This window comes from Triturus cristatus, chromosome 6, assembly GCF_964204655.1.
Source record: "Triturus cristatus chromosome 6, aTriCri1.1, whole genome shotgun sequence".
NCBI classification, from domain to species: Eukaryota; Metazoa; Chordata; class Amphibia; order Caudata; family Salamandridae; genus Triturus; species Triturus cristatus.
The window spans coordinates 1,044,253,980-1,044,269,529 of NC_140589.1; the positions used below are offsets into that span (position 1 = coordinate 1,044,253,980).

General features: G+C 45.0%; 1 protein-coding gene across 15 annotated transcripts in view; it reads left to right on the plus strand.

The window, feature by feature from the left end:
• PTPRK (protein tyrosine phosphatase receptor type K) overlaps positions 1-15,550 on the plus strand; it is a 1,135,739-nt gene that overhangs the window by 843,658 nt on the left and 276,531 nt on the right. For all 15 annotated transcript variants that reach the window (XM_085611847.1, XM_085611842.1, XM_085611846.1 and 12 more), the window contains 2 exons: positions 1,734-1,935; positions 12,271-12,376. In XM_085611847.1, coding sequence (XP_085467973.1) covers positions 1,734-1,935; positions 12,271-12,376 — 308 coding nt within the window. The remainder of the gene's footprint in view (positions 1-1,733; positions 1,936-12,270; positions 12,377-15,550) is intronic.

The window sequence follows — 15,550 nt, forward strand, 5'->3', positions numbered from 1 at the left end:
AGACTCCAAATGCGCCCCCTACAAGAGTGCTTAGCAAGCCAGTGGAACCAGGCTCAAGGTCAACTAACAGATCTGGTGGTGGTGGACGGACGGACACATCACTCTCTGCAGTGGTGGAACACCAAGAACCTTTTCAAAGGACGGCCGTTCCTCGAGCCAGTTCCACAGGTGGTGCTAACCACAGACGCATCCCTGATCGGCTGGGGAGCTCATCTGTCAGAGCACACAGTTCAAGGCAGGTGGACACCGCAACAAAAGCTACTCCACATAAACCATCTGGAGTTGCTAGCCATTTTTGTAGCTCTAAAATCCTTTCAAAATTACCTATCAGGCAAGACTGTCTTAGTCTGCACAGTTAATATGACAGCCATATATTACATCCAAAAACAGGATGGAACACACTCCTTACAGCTCTCCTGGCTGGCGCAGAGCATATGGAGGTGGGCCATTCCTCAAAACATCTATCTACTAGCAGAACATCTACCAGGAGTTCAAAATCAGATTGCGGATCTGTTGAGTCGTCGGAGCGAACAGATTCACGAGTGGGAACTTCATCCGCAAGTGGCTGGAGCTCCACGTTACAATAACTTACTCCCAGTTCTGTGGATATGGAGCGGTGTAAAACTCCTTTGGTTTTCCTATTGTCTCCTTTTGATTTGACGTAACATTTCACCCCTAGTGACATTTTTTGCAAGTCTCTGTATCATATATTTTCGTACTTCCAAAGATACCATGTAACCTTTGTGGCTTTAGTGTTTGGTGACACCTCACCTTTGCTTTCTGTTGCATATCCTTCTGCGGATGCAGTGTCCTTTGTAGATCTTTCTTTATTTTGTTTTCCGAAATAGAATAATCCATTCAACACGGTTGTCCTATTGCTCCGTAGAGTAGCCCCAACCCTTTTACTATTGTTGTATACAGGGATCGAATATGTTCAGCGTCCCAATTTCAACTATGTCGACCACTATGTTCAATTAACAAGAAAGTTGCTATCCTTTTTCATTTAATCTTCTTACAATGTAGTTAGTACATTGAGCAGAAGTTAGTAAAGACGTTTGATACAGAATGCTTAGTGTTGTCTGCCCTACACTACGCAGGAACTTAGGGGTGGGAGATATGCTTGGCAGCCCTCTTCTGACATTAGGCAAGATCTTTATACCTGGATAACTGGCCAGGCTATGCTTTACAGTGATTGCATAGGGCATCTTTCCTCAAGGTCTCCTTATCTCAATCTGTTCCTTACCTCCAGCAAACTCCAGGGCAAGACTTCATTTTAGACACTCTTCACTTGTGAAGATGCTGGCATTCTCCTATGCGTCCATGGACCTCACGACGCATCCGCCAGGCTCAGTTCTTATTTTTCTGCACTACTTGGGTTTTGCTTAATTTAACTGGGCGACCCAGTTGATCTCGTGTTGTGAAATAATAAAAGAATTATAAACAACTGAATACATTTAAAATGGTATGCATCCGGTTTCATCACATAAGTCGAGTTGTTTCATGTTGTCTGACTTGGTGGAACTTTCTAAACTTTTATGCAATTCTGTTAGAAGTGCTGCCCATATTTTCACTGACTCGTGGTGTGTTTTTTGTTCCAACTCCCGTGCTTCTGAAATGTATTAGCGACTTAATTGCACGTTATGAAATAGTTTTACTAGAAATCTGCTTCCTAAATTCTAAAAGTAAATTCTGTTGGCAGGCTAATATAAGTTTGTGCTTTCTTTATTCCCCAGGTCAGCTATCACAGCATAAGATCGTTTGACCCCACGGTGCTCCTGGCCGGCCCCCCTCAGACCGTGTCCAAGCTGTGGAACAGTACGCACCACATCTTCGCCCAGCTCTATCCGGGCACCACTTACCAGTTCCTCATCCGAGCGAGTACCGTCAAAGGCTTTGGGCTGCCCACTACAATCAACGTCACCACCAACATATCAGGTAGATTTATTTACCTCTGTGTCTCTGTTTCTTGAATTTCGCAAAGTTGCAAATGTGGCCATTGAGCAGAATGCACAGGAGTAATCGAAGCCGCTCTAGAACGTTCGAGCAAGAAGGCAGGCATGTGTGATGAGAGGGCAAAGCTTTCGTGTGTGTCCTCGAGTGCCTATTCCAGAGGACATAGCGCAATCGTTAACATTTTCTCACAGAAAGCAAGTCAATAGGCCGCATTTCTCGCTCGTCACTTGCCTGGTTTTTCCTCATTGATCAGTTCATTATAAAACTTTTTAACTAGAAGCAAGTTGTTTTTTACAGACTTGGTTTTCCGTTTTGTGTTTGCTCCGGGAATGGGGGACCTCCACTGACTGAGGCCAAGAGAAAGAGCTTTAGGAAATAGATTATAAAGATTTTTGGGAAAGCAGTAAGGCAATAGCATAAATCCTGCGCACTTCAGTCCTGAAAGCAGACCTGCTGTATTGTGACCGGTCTGTCTGGTTAGACAATTGGCCATTAAGCAAGAAATCTGATTATATGAGGAAGAAACTCTAGGGCCTGCCAGGCAACAGGGAAATGTCAATTTAAACCCAAAATCAAATTAGATGTGCGCCCTAGAGCGTGTCACAGTCATTGTATGCTGCAACATGGAGTTGTCACAGTCAAAAGAATGTCCCGACTTTCAGACAACAGATGTGTCTGCATTAGTGCTAAGTCTGTTAAAATTACACAGAGGGAAAGATAATGGGCGCCATAAGAGGCAACCGTTTTTTCCAGGTTTCTTAAAGGCGTTAGACCAACCCCAAAATTCTTCCATACAAAGATCAACTGTGACACTTAGTGCAACAAAATACCTATCTGTGGGCTTTAATGCAGAAAAAAAATACACTCCTAAATGCCTATTGACTTAATAGATGCTTTTCACAATCAAAATGTCAGGCCTACTGCTTTTCTCATAACTGTAGAAAAGTAGGATCTTTCTGGCATGGTTGTCCCCAATTGTTTCCTGGTGTCAGTGTGTTTAGACTGTAACACACAGGGATCCTGCTAACCAGGACCTCTGTGTTGGAGTTTTCCCCCTTAATGGACTTTGTAAATACTTTGTACACCCCACAATTGGCATGCTGCTGGTGTACCCCTAGTAGATGGTACTAAGGTACCCATGGCATTGGTATACCAGGGGTCTCCCATGTGTTACAACATGCATTATGCCACCCATAGGAGCCCATGCACGCTGTGCCTACATGCCTGCCATTGCAGCCTGTGTGAAATGGAGCATAATCCTTTCACAGCAGATATAAGGTTTACCTTATATCCTGGTCTCTTCACTTGGACCCTGTAAGTCACAGGTAGGCCCTTCAGCCCAAGCGCAGGGTGCTTGGCTCTAAGTGTGAGGGTGCTCCTGCAGGAGCAGAGGCACCCCTACCAACCCCAGACTCCATTCTTTGGACTTTGGCTTTGTAAGTGTGGGGAAGCCATCTTAAGGTATGTAGTAGACACTGGCCAACACGAGATTTCCAACTACATAATGGCTTCACCGAACCTAGTCATGTTTGGTATCAAACATGTTGGAATCATGCAACTACACCAATTCCAGTGTTAGTTGCCTGATACCATGAACTAAGGGGTCCTTAGAGGAGCCCATTCAAATCTACCTGGGTTGACTTGCAGGGTCTTCATGCAAGCCAGTGCTGCCGCTCTCCCCAGACACAGTTCTGTCTTGCTGCTGCTGAGCCTAACTCAGGCAGGGGAAGGCAGAACAAAGGATTTCCTGTATAGGAGAGGCGTTACCACCTCTCCTTTAGAATTAATGTCTCTAGGCTAGGGTGCTTCTGAGCACCTCCGGACTGCTTTGAAGGGCACGTTTGTTGCCCTTCTTGCTTAAACCGGTTTACTACAGTGTAGGAGCCCTCCGCTTCTGCTCTGGTGCAAAACCACAGAAAGGATAGGGAGTAACCCCCCACCTCTCCTGTCTATCTCCTCCCGCAGGGAGGTGCCCATGGCTCCACCAGGTGATCACTTGATTCTGCCATCTTGAAAATAAGATAAGGAAAGGCCCCTGGGAGCATCTGACTGGTCAGTCTGCCAGAGTAGCATCCTTGACCCCCACCCCACCCCCTGTGCATCCCATCTGTTTGCTGTTGCCAAGGCTTTTTGGCTCTCCAGCCGGAGGTCTTCGAGCACCAAGAAGCCCTCAGTGCATCCCTTGCGATGTGGGCCTCCATCTTCAGTGTGCTGCTGAAGTCTCGCTGCGACTCCCTGTGCCTGCTGCCAGAGGGTCCCTTCGGGGCCTTCATCGATTTCTGGTGACTCTCCTGCTTGCTGAGGGCCGGCTCCAACTTATCTGTAGTGGGTGATGTTTTTTAAGGACCCATTTCTGCATTTTCATTTTGCAAGACGTCTGTTGCATTTGCCAAGCTTTGCTGGTGGTCCTGCCAACCACTGATCCTCCTGCCATTCATTGACTGGCGTCGGACAGCTCGTGGATGGCTCTTGTGATCTACAGCATCACCTGGACTCAACAGCTGCATCTTCAAGGCTTCTGTCCTACAGTGAAGTACCCCCAAGGAGGGTTGACATTGTGCCCCTGCACATCTTGGGCAACTCAGGGTGCCTTGTTCTCTGTCTACTCTCTCCCTAGGTACTCCTCATCTGAAATCCACGGCTAGGTTCCACTGACCTGGTCCATGAGGCGCTGTAGCAGCTTGACAGCGGGGGTCCCAATTGACTCCTAAATGGCGGTTCTGACACCAATTTACACCTATGCACCTGGGCTCCCTGGTGTAGGTATCCTGCTTCTCTGGGTATCCACAGGTGGGGGTGTTCTCCAACTTCCCTTGTTCCAACGGGTTTCCTAAGGGTCTTCTAGGAAGCTCCTGAATTCTCATAAACGTAATCGCGACTTCCTCCTGTTACCTTATGGACACTGACCCGAGGTATCACCCGTGCACTTGGGGCGCCTAGGGAATCCTAGCAACCTACCTTTGGTGGTTCCATGCTTCCCCTGCCCTATAGATCCTTGGGTGGGTGTCTCGATTAGGCACCCTTTTCACATTCCATTTGTTTAGTATTTGGTTTTCCCCCCGTAGGGGTCCATGTGTTGTACGTGCTTACTCACCTGTTTTATGGTTTGTTTGTTGTGCTTTCATATCACCAGGTAGGAGATCTACCCAAGTAGTTTAGCGGTGTGGTCCTTTCCTGTGTGAACTTCACTGACTGACTTATGCAGTAATTACATCCGCTTTACACCCTCCTGGATAAGCCTTAGCTGTTCTCCACAGCTACTCTTTGAGAGCGTTGGTTATCAGTGACCACTTTCACTATCACTAAGGGTTGCCTGGATTCAGTGCAGGGTGCATCACCAATAGGTGTACTCCATTTACTGACCCAGTCTCCTATAATGTATTTTCATAATAAACCGATCAGACCTATGTCATCAGAAATATTGTATTAACAGGGTATAACAAAAATCATCATAGTGAAAAGCTTCAGGATTTGTCAGAGTTGGGTGGTCGACGCCAAAACTCTTGTTTACTACTGGAATCTGTGAGATTAGATGTAACAAATACCTGTCTCAAGCCTGTAATATAATGTGCTAACACTCAGCCGATTCAGCCCTATTGACTTCAACAAATGCTTTTCACAGTCAATAAACTAGACCAACTGTCTTTGTCATAACATTTCATAAGAAGCAGATCAGGCCTATGACAGAAGACATAACATTTCATAGTGCACCAATCGGGCTTATACCTTGTCAGTATAACAAACTCAGCCTACAGTTCTGAGGGTAATCCACAAGGCAACCATCAGAAACAGTCATTAAATGAGAAAGATATACAAAATCATAGTTCGCTATGCAAACTACTCTCTCTCCTATGCGGGCTTAACAAAAATTTTCGCGGAGCAGACTTTCTGTATCCAGATTTGTCACATGGGATAATCAACACTAAAACCATTGTATACTATGGTAATCGGAGGGATGCCATGTAACAAAATACTTATCTGCAGTTTTTAATATAGTTATAACAATCCACTCTTAAATGGCTATTGACTTTAGATATGCTTTTCACAATAAATGTCAGACACATATTTCCTAATAGAAAGATCACACCTATATCCATAATCATTAGCTTGCCACCCGTTACCAACTCATCGAGCCAAAAAGTGCAATACCAGCAGTCTATTTAATTGGAAGCACACAAACACTTGCCAAATAAATCGTGTACTCAGATGAACCAACTTGTTGGTAGAGCTTACGCCCCTCTCTCAGTAGTGCTCTGAAAACCTTTTTGTTTGCGTACGGATTGGCCATAGTTGCACTGGTAAGCCTGACATAAACTTTCATGTAGGTTACTGTAGCCTTTGGCATCTCATACTGCTCTCAAACATAAAACTGCACTCTGAAGTTATACTTCTGATGGAATGGGACACTGCTTGGACTGCAATACATTCCTCGTGACTTCTCTCCCAGCTGCACTACTGCCAGAGAAAACAATCATTATAAATTATCTAGTTATCCAGGACATTGTAACAACATTACAATGTCATGTGTGTGTCTCTGAAAGTTTAAGCTCAGGCCGCTATACTGTTGCTGACTCAGGCAGTTGGATAAATAAAATAATCACAACTGTATGGTGAGGAAGCACACTACTTCTGCCAAATCAAAACATATTCTCCAGGCTACCAATATGTGGGTGGAGCAAAAGCCCCTCTCGGTAGTACTTCTCTAAGCTTTAAAAAAAAAAATTTTTTAATAAGGTTGATCACATTACGTCTGGTGGCAGCTGCACTGTCAAGCTAGGCCACAAAAGCACATAAAAGAACTGAGCAGTTAGCTGATGTTACTTCTCTTTTATTGTGTAAAATATTAAATGGTCTTTTTAAAAATGAAGTGGGTAATTAAATGAGCCTTGCTGTGTTTTTGTTTCACCTAGTATGGAGGTCTCACAATAGAGCACAATAAACCCACAGTCTTATGTTTGAATGGGCGAGTTGCCACTCTTGTGTCTTCAATTGGATAAATGGGTTGTGTGTCAGTCAGGTTACTGTTTTTTTTGTATAGATGTGGCTTAGTATTGTTATACAGTCCTGTTTCTAGTTCAGTTTGATCTTCTGTGCCTCCTCTCATGGATTTATGCATCTTTTCCTTTCTAATTTAAACACTCCCATTACTTTCTGCCATGGATTTTTTTGTGCTGCTCTGTATGAGTTACAATCCTATAGGGTTTCTCGTTAAGGGACACGGGCTTGCTTATGGAGGGGATCTGCCGTAGCTGTATAAACTATCATTTTCATCCACGCAAGGCATTGGATAGTATTTAGGCTGGGATCATCGGATTGTTTTTGTCCTCTGTAGCCCTTCCCAAGGATTTCCATTATCAGCCCCAGGCCTTACCAACATCAGTGCTCTTCTGTTTGCTTTGGACGTTCTTCTGGCTGGCTTCTGAGAGTCTACCATAAATATCACAAAGCCTAAAAATATTTGCAGTCCTATTGTCCAGTTAATGGGTGCTCCAGTTACCAGTAGTAGGAGCAATGGAGGTAGTTGATACGATAGATCGGTTAACAGCAGTAACTAGTGTATACATTCAGATATTCCTGTGTGGGTGTAGCTGGATGCTATTCATTTTGATGGGTATGGACACACTCCTTACATAGAAATATGATTTGAAAAGTTTTTGAGTGGGGTGAGCTTCGTTCAGCATGGCAGATACTGAGACTTAGAGTGAAAGGGGAAAATCACTGTTTTCCCCATTCACCCCAAGTCTTAACCTGGAAAGGTGGCAATACTAAGTCAGACGAGGTATGATTTGAGTCAGTCAGAACTGTACAGGCATAGACTTGTATCTATACACAGCTGCTAAGACATCCAGACAAATGCAAGGAACTGATCTTGAAGGACCAGATAATATCCATTTCAGGGTGCAGAGGGGCCAAGCGGGGGAGGGGGTAGGAGGTAGTCCGGCCAGTTGAAAGGTATGTCATAATCAATCTCAAAATCCCTGGCCAAGCAGATCAAGGCTTATATTTCTGGCTTACTCTACAAAGGAGGCATTTAAGCAGGTGACAAACGTTCACATAGAATTATATTTAATTGCTCACAGTATAGATTTCCTGACTGGGTTTTGACTTCCAGTGTATGACAGAAAGGGAAAGAGCACAGATGCTCGCATGATGTGTATTGGAGCACTATCATGTCAGACCTTTTATACAGGGGAACGTTGTAGCTTACCAAGTCTGCAGGCATAGCTGCCAAAAGCAGAACTGAAGATTGAGTTCATACTCTGGTCTTCACCAGAGCCCCAGCCTGTCTGGACTGAGTATGGATTGGTAAAAATCTTTCTGGTGAGCTCCTGAGCACCGCAAGAGTACACTGCATAAGGAGCGTCACATGGGTAACGCAATATGGAGGTCAATCTACTTTCTTCTCCCATCTCTGCCACATCCTTGGGAGGATACAGTATACACCACAACTGAACTAAATTCTCTCTGACTCTTGCAGGCAACCACAAACATTCAAGATGTAGTGAATGGCCACCGTCAGAGGGGACTGAACTGATTTTAAAGTGAGATGGTCAGTTGGCTCCCCTCTATCTCATTCAGGTGAAAAGGCCAATGCTCTTTACTAGAATTTTACTGGCCACCAACTGTCAGCCTACCCGCAGCCAAGAGATGGGGTAGTAGCCACTCTCTACCATGGGTGAGGTTTACTTGGGCATATTTTGGCCTGCAGAGTCATGTGTTTGTGGTATATTGTATGTCTCACTTTCATATTTCTCTACAGTCTTGCATAATTATAGAGAAGAAACACTTAATTGAGGACTGATCATTTTCACAGTACATTTTTCACCTCGTGGGACTATAACCATTAGTGGCAAGCCCCTGTGTTGTCAGTCGCAGTTGAATGAAATTAATTTGGCTCACTTTCCCTCCACGACCATGGAGCTAAACAGTGCGGCCTTCTGCATGATGCATATTCTTGACCCTCTGGTTAAAGTACTGGGCTTGGTGGCATATCCATGAGCTACCTAAATGGAAGCTGATATGGTACCAGTAGTTGGCGATGTATTCATTTAAAACCATTGGTGTAGTGTCTGCTGTCTTGTGGAAGGGAGGGGCAGAGAAAGTGAAATAGTAAATGGGAGTGGGCCATGAACATAACACTGTTCTGGCTACATGTTAGGTTCTGTTGGAGAGATGAAAATAGGAATTTTCTCATAGACCTAACAGATCCTGCAATTAAGATATCTCCACAAACCTGCGAGACTTCGGTCTTTGATGAAAACCTGTGTACCATTTGGAAAGTCCTCTCTGTATTACAGAATGAGCTACACTGCTAGTTTAATGTTCAGTAGACCTTTAAATAAGTGCCAAACAAAAACAGTACAAGCAAATTACAAATGCCCTGAGTTAGAAATTGTGATTGCCAGTTCTCGGTTGGTGCCCTGTCCAAGTAGGGACCCTTCCTTCTAGTCAGGATAAGGAAGTCACACTTATATATAAACCCCTGCTCACCCCCTTGGTAGCTTGGCACGAGTAGTCAGGCTTATCTCGCAGGCAATGTGTAAAGATTTGCACATAACACACAGTATACAGTGAGAACACTACAACAGGACACAAAACTATTTTTAGAAAAATAGCCAATATTTATTTGTGTAAAACAAGACCAAAACGATAAAAATACAACATACAGTAATAAAGATATGTATATTGCAAGAATCAACGTAAAGTACAGTTCTTTGAAGTTGATAGCTCTGTCCGGGAGCTATCACAGCGTCGTGTACAGCAAATCAAACAGTTCAAGCCGACAGTGATGCCGCGGGCGAGCTACGGTGTCGTGAAGACCTGCAAGTACTTCCTTGGAAATGCATGGCGTCATGGACCTTGCGATGAACTCTGAAAAGGTGGTGACGTCGGCATGCATCCGTTCCGAAGGTCAATGCAGGAATCGTTGGGGCCTTGAAGTCTCACGCTCCGTAGATCGATATCTGTGAGGTTGAAGTTAGGAGCAATGGTGTCGGGATTGCAGTGCGATGCGGGACAATGTGCCCACCAGTCCGTGTGTAGGCAGCAGCTTGGTGACTGCATTCAGCATCATCTGTGAGATCAGGGCTGCGGTGTGAAGTGGGGCCATGCAAAGTGCAGTGTCCCCAGGTCAAGGTGTAGGCACTGGTGTCGTCGTTGTTGAAGTGTTGATAGACCCAAGGCTGGGATGCGAAGCTACGTTCTGCTTCGTGCTGTGCCCACAGGTCACGGTCCAAGCAGAGCCGTCTGTTGATGAGGCTGGAGTTGATGGCGTGACATTGCTGGTCCAGGGCTACCATGTGGGATGGGGGGGATGCTTTGTGTACCTCTCGAGCGATGGCCACAGTGCAGGTAGCAGCATCGATGTCAGTGAATTTGCGTCGTCGTAGAATATACCAGGACGTTGATGTGATGCGGGGTGCGGTGCCCACAGGTGCAAGCAGCGGCTGCATGATGGCGTCAGCTGGTGGTATCGGTGAGAACCAGGGTTTTTGTGAAGCGGGCGATGGTCCGGGCAGTGCCTGCAAGTCGCAGAGCCGGCAGCGGTGGTGTTGACGGCGTCAGTTATTCTTCTTCCATTGCAGCACAAAACATACAGTTCCCAGTGCTGTTGGCAGATGAACCTGCAGTCTCTGATGTGCCTGAGACTCCCAACAGGAGGCAAGCTCTGCTTCAATCCCTTGGAGAAACTCAGGAAAAAAGTTACAGAAAGTTCAGTCCAGTCCTTTCACTGCCCAAGGTAGAAGCAGCCACTGCTGGTCTACACAGCAGGGCACACAGCAAAGTGGTAGTTCCTCCTGACAGTTTCTCCAGCTCTTCTTATTGGCAGGTTCTTTATTCCAAAAGAGTTCTAATGTTCTGGGGTTAGGGCCCCAATAGGTATACCAGTTCTGGTCTTTGAAGTTGGCAAACTTGAAAGAAAAGCCCTTCTTGTTCACAGATAAAGTTCTTTCCTGTTCTGTTCCTGACACTCTCCAGGAAGTGGAAACTTCTCAATGCAGGACAGGCTCAGCCCTGTTCAGGGACCAGTGACAACTCCTCTTTAGCTCAGGAAGACCCATCAGTGTATGCAGGGCACACCTCAGCTCCCTTTGTGTGAGTGTCTGGAGTGAACGCACAAACAGCCCCTGTCAGTCTAAACCAGATGTGGATTCCACAGGCAGGCACAGAATGATTAAGCAAGAAAATGCCCACTTTCTAAATATGGCATTTTCAACCACGTACTTTAAAAACCATCTTTACTAAAAGGCGTAATTCTTAAATTATGAGTTCAGACATCTCAAACTTCAACTCTCAATCTTCTGATGGGTATCTGTGTGGGAAAGGTGTTTCCAGCCAGATCCCATGTTAAACTGTGGAAGAGGTAGCCTTGCAATAATGAAAAAAGAAATGCACAGTATTTCTCTATCAGGACATGTAAAAAGACACTACATGTTCTACCTTTTAAGTACACTGCACCCTGCCCACGGGGCTGCATTAGGCCTACCTTGGGAGTGTCCTACATGTGTTAAAAGAGAAGGTTTGGGGCTGGCAGGTGGGTGCCCTTGCCTGGTCCCCATATCAGATTAAAACTGTGCATGCAAATGCTGCAGCGGCAGGTCTGAGATACATTTGAAAGGCTACTTGTGTGGGTGGCACAATCTGTGCTGCAGGGCCACTAGTAGCCTTTGCTTTACTGGCTCTGGGCACACTTGTACCCAATACTAGGGACTTACTAGTAAATCAAATAAGCCTATCATGTAAATACCAATCAATAACACAGTGTACATAGGGAGCATTTGCACTTTAGCACTGATCAGCAGTGGTAAAGTTCAGAGACCACAAACCAGCACAAAAGATGTCCAGCACCATAAAAAACAGGATGTCTGAAAGCAAAAAGACAGGGGAAACACTCCAAAAGATGCCAGGTCTAACACTTAAGTGATGTCTATTTTTCTCATGCATGAAATTGGCAGTTCCGGGGTATCAGTATCTCAGTGGGGAAATGGCTAATCTGATAAATCTGGTGGGGCTGCTAAATTCTGTTACTGACCCCCATCGGAATTTAGAGACCACTCATAATGTATTTTTCAATGGTTATGCTTTGCGGGTGGATTTTCTCGTATCCCCTTGGAATTTAATTTGGAACATCTTCTCTGTGTGAATGGACATGATGTAACAAAAACACATTATGCTAATTTCCCTACCTTTACTATTTTTTTGTGTACCTTTACTTTCACTTGCATGCTAATGTTAATTGTATTTAACTTTTGCCCTTGTTATAGCAATTTTAACTTACTTCACAAATCATTGTTATTATCTTTGTTCCTTCAAAAGCTCCCACGTTACCAGATTATGAAGGAGTTGATGCGTCTCTCAATGAAACTGCTACCACCATCACTGTGCTTCTAAGACCAGCACAGGCCAAGGGTGCTCCTATCAGGTTAGTTGAAGCATTTTAGCAGGATGTTACAAAAGCTACTAAAATAGTTAGTTCCTCAGCTGGAGTTTACTTTTCTTGGAATGTTTTGTGCCATTGCATTGTAACCTTCTGATGACATAATATTGACTTGTGTTTCATAACTACTAAAGGTCACACACGCTCTTCCTTCGGGACAGACAGAAGCCCCAGATACGTTTTTAGGTCTCGCCTAGCGTGGCTGCGCACATGCGTAGCTCGCTCAGCGAGATTTAATGTTTTTGAGTAGCTTCAGCAAAGGGCTTTAAGCCCCACCCCTCTTTTCCATTGGCTGGCATCACCGTTTATGCTAAACGGTGGCCAGTCAAGAGCTTTCCATGTTGCCTCCCTTTGGCTTTTTCAGCTGGCCCACTTGGACGGGCTCGCCTACTTTCCGTGCGCCGTGAACGGTTTCTTATCTTTATGGAGCCATGTGTTTAAACACATGGCCCCATAAAGACAAGAGATCGAGGCTTGTTTTGTTTTCCCTCTCGTGTCTTTTCCCAGCTCCTCAACCTCACTCTCTCTGCTGCCCCTGCCTCTTCCCTCCCTTCCAATCAAACCTGGGGCTCCTTAATCTGCAGACTGCTCGGAGACCTCCGACCCTGAGCTTGTTCTCCATTTCATTTTTAATATCCGATTTGTCTCCCTCTTTCCCGCGTCTTCTCTCGTTTTTGTTTGTCCTCTTTTCTCTAGTTTTGGGAGGGTGCAACTAAAATGCCTCGTGCCAAAGTTTTTGAATTCAGGGAAATAATATTTTTATCTTCCGAAAAGTAGTAAAGATGCACTGGAATTAAATATGCTTTGTATCTTCTGTTTTTGTATGAATCCGTTTACTTATAGGGGAATGATGGGTATTCTTTTTAGTTTTTTTTATGGATTTAAATATTGCAATGGTTTTATTAAAAAGAAGCAATAACATATTAGTTGACCTGTCCACAGTATGTCTATTCCTATAGGGCTTAAACTAAACTGGAGCAATCAAGTAGTTTGTGAGGTTTTCTTGTAGGAATCCCTCACAGCAGACCCCACCTACCCACAATACACTTTGCGTACAACTTTCTGTTGGCTCTGTCCTGGTGCCTCCCTCCCTGTCTCTCTGTTTCTACAGCACCTGGCTTCTTTCTCTCCCTTTTACAGTGTCTGCGGTTTGACTGTTCTCGCGCTTGTCATCTTTTGCTGTCTTCACCAGCTCCTCCTCTCACCCATCCGCATTCGCACTATTCCGAGCCCTCCATCTTGTCACCCTACCCCGGAAAGATGCCAGCCAGGAGCCCAGGGCCCAGAGTGCAGCAGGCCGGGAGACAAAGAAGCCTTTCTGTTTCAGCCTTCTTTTCAGGGGATGCTGTGGGAGGCTTTTTGGCTGAAATCTCAATCCCTGGTTAAGTCATAAGCCTTCCTGTCTGCTCGCCACCCTCATTCTCAACTAAGCAAAAAATGCTTCTATTCCACCAATATTAGAGAGTTGTGAAAAGGGCTACAATTCAAACAAAGTTAGGTTGCAGCTGCCTTTTGGGTGCTGGTGACTCCATGTTGCCAGGGACACCAAGGTTCCAACTAGGGGCTTTCTTGCTACACACCGCTGCGCACTGGCACTGTTGTCTAATATGGTGAGGTGAAGTAAGCCAAGACTACAACACCCAGAATGCATTAGGTTCTTTAAATACAGTCAAGAGCTTGTACCGTCGGTTCAGCTGTAGTCTCCCAGTAACATTTCCATTTGGGGATTCTGCAGATAGGGTGCTTGAGAACCCCAGATCCTGGAGTAAGCAGTCTCTTCATTCCAGAATTTTCCTTGCCAGTGTGTTTTATCGCATTACACATTTACGACTATAAGAATCCTGATGCAAACTGAAAATAGGACTCTGCGAGCTACCGGTGTGCCACTGTGTGCGCTTGTTGCCACTGGAACTGTGTGATTCTGCGGCCACTGCATTTTCCGCATAATTATGGATTTGCCACATAATCATCTGCTACATAAAACTGCAGATTTTAACCCCAAAAATATTTCACCTCTAACGGATGCTCAAAAGGTACCAAAAACGTTGCGAGGCGTGTCCCCGCGCTTTGGAAAACCCTTTATCAAAGCTTGGCTGGTCTTCTTTCAGATGTTTATTGCGGTATTTGAGTCTTATAATGGTATTAATCCGGAGAAATCATTGCCCAGGCAGTTTTACCAAATCTAACACTGTCACAAAATATGCTTCATCCCGCCCCATTATTTGCTCTTAATTTAGTCAACCGTGCCACATAATTCTAGTGGGCGTAGCTTAGTCTGTCGTTGGTATCTCCACCGGGTCTCGCACTTCCAAGATCATGCTAGATTATGAAGTTTGCTGTGAACTAACGCACAGGCTGCAGACTGCTTTGTCAACTGACGTCATAATAGCTCTAAGAGGGCAAGTAAACGCCGAACACATCGTACACAAAAAACGCTTAACCTTAAACGTTCCTGGAATGGAAGGCTGCAGGGCTAATGCAGAATGTTTCTCATGGCAGGCCCCTTTGGGTGGGAACGGGTTCCGAGTCTGCCCCAGCGCTGCCAGAGGCGTTTGCTCTCTGGAGTAAGCCTCATCCTTCAAAAGACCGGCTCCTATTCTACGGGGATGACGCCAACCTTCATCTTCCAAAGACATCAGAGGCGTGCAACGTTAAGAAAAAATAAGTTTGAGAAGATAAAAGAAAAAAATACCTAGAGAGTAAAGGAACCTGCTGGGCTAATCAGAGCTGTCAGCAAACCAAAAATGTGTTGCTATCTCTGACACTGTATCATCTATCTCACTGCCAAGTTCTAATTCCCATTTCACGATAACTGCACCTCTGGTCATCAATCATAACACAGAAATAATTCCCACCAAGGCTCAATGCATAGACAGCACCCTTCCAACCACACCCCAACAAAGTGTAATCTCCTATTATTCTGGATTAGCGCTTCAACGTCTCACATTTGGCCATTAAGTGCTAAACAGATACTATAATACAATAAGAGAATTGGACTGCATACCCATATATGAATGAATAACCTTACATAGTGCCAAAGGCACACTTAGCTTCTTCAGTGTGCCCGCTTGTATTGTGTTTAACGTGCAGTTAGATTGAAAATAGTAGTTTTCATTGTTTTTTAGGTCGAGCCTGGGCAGCGCAAGCGCTGCTCTGCGA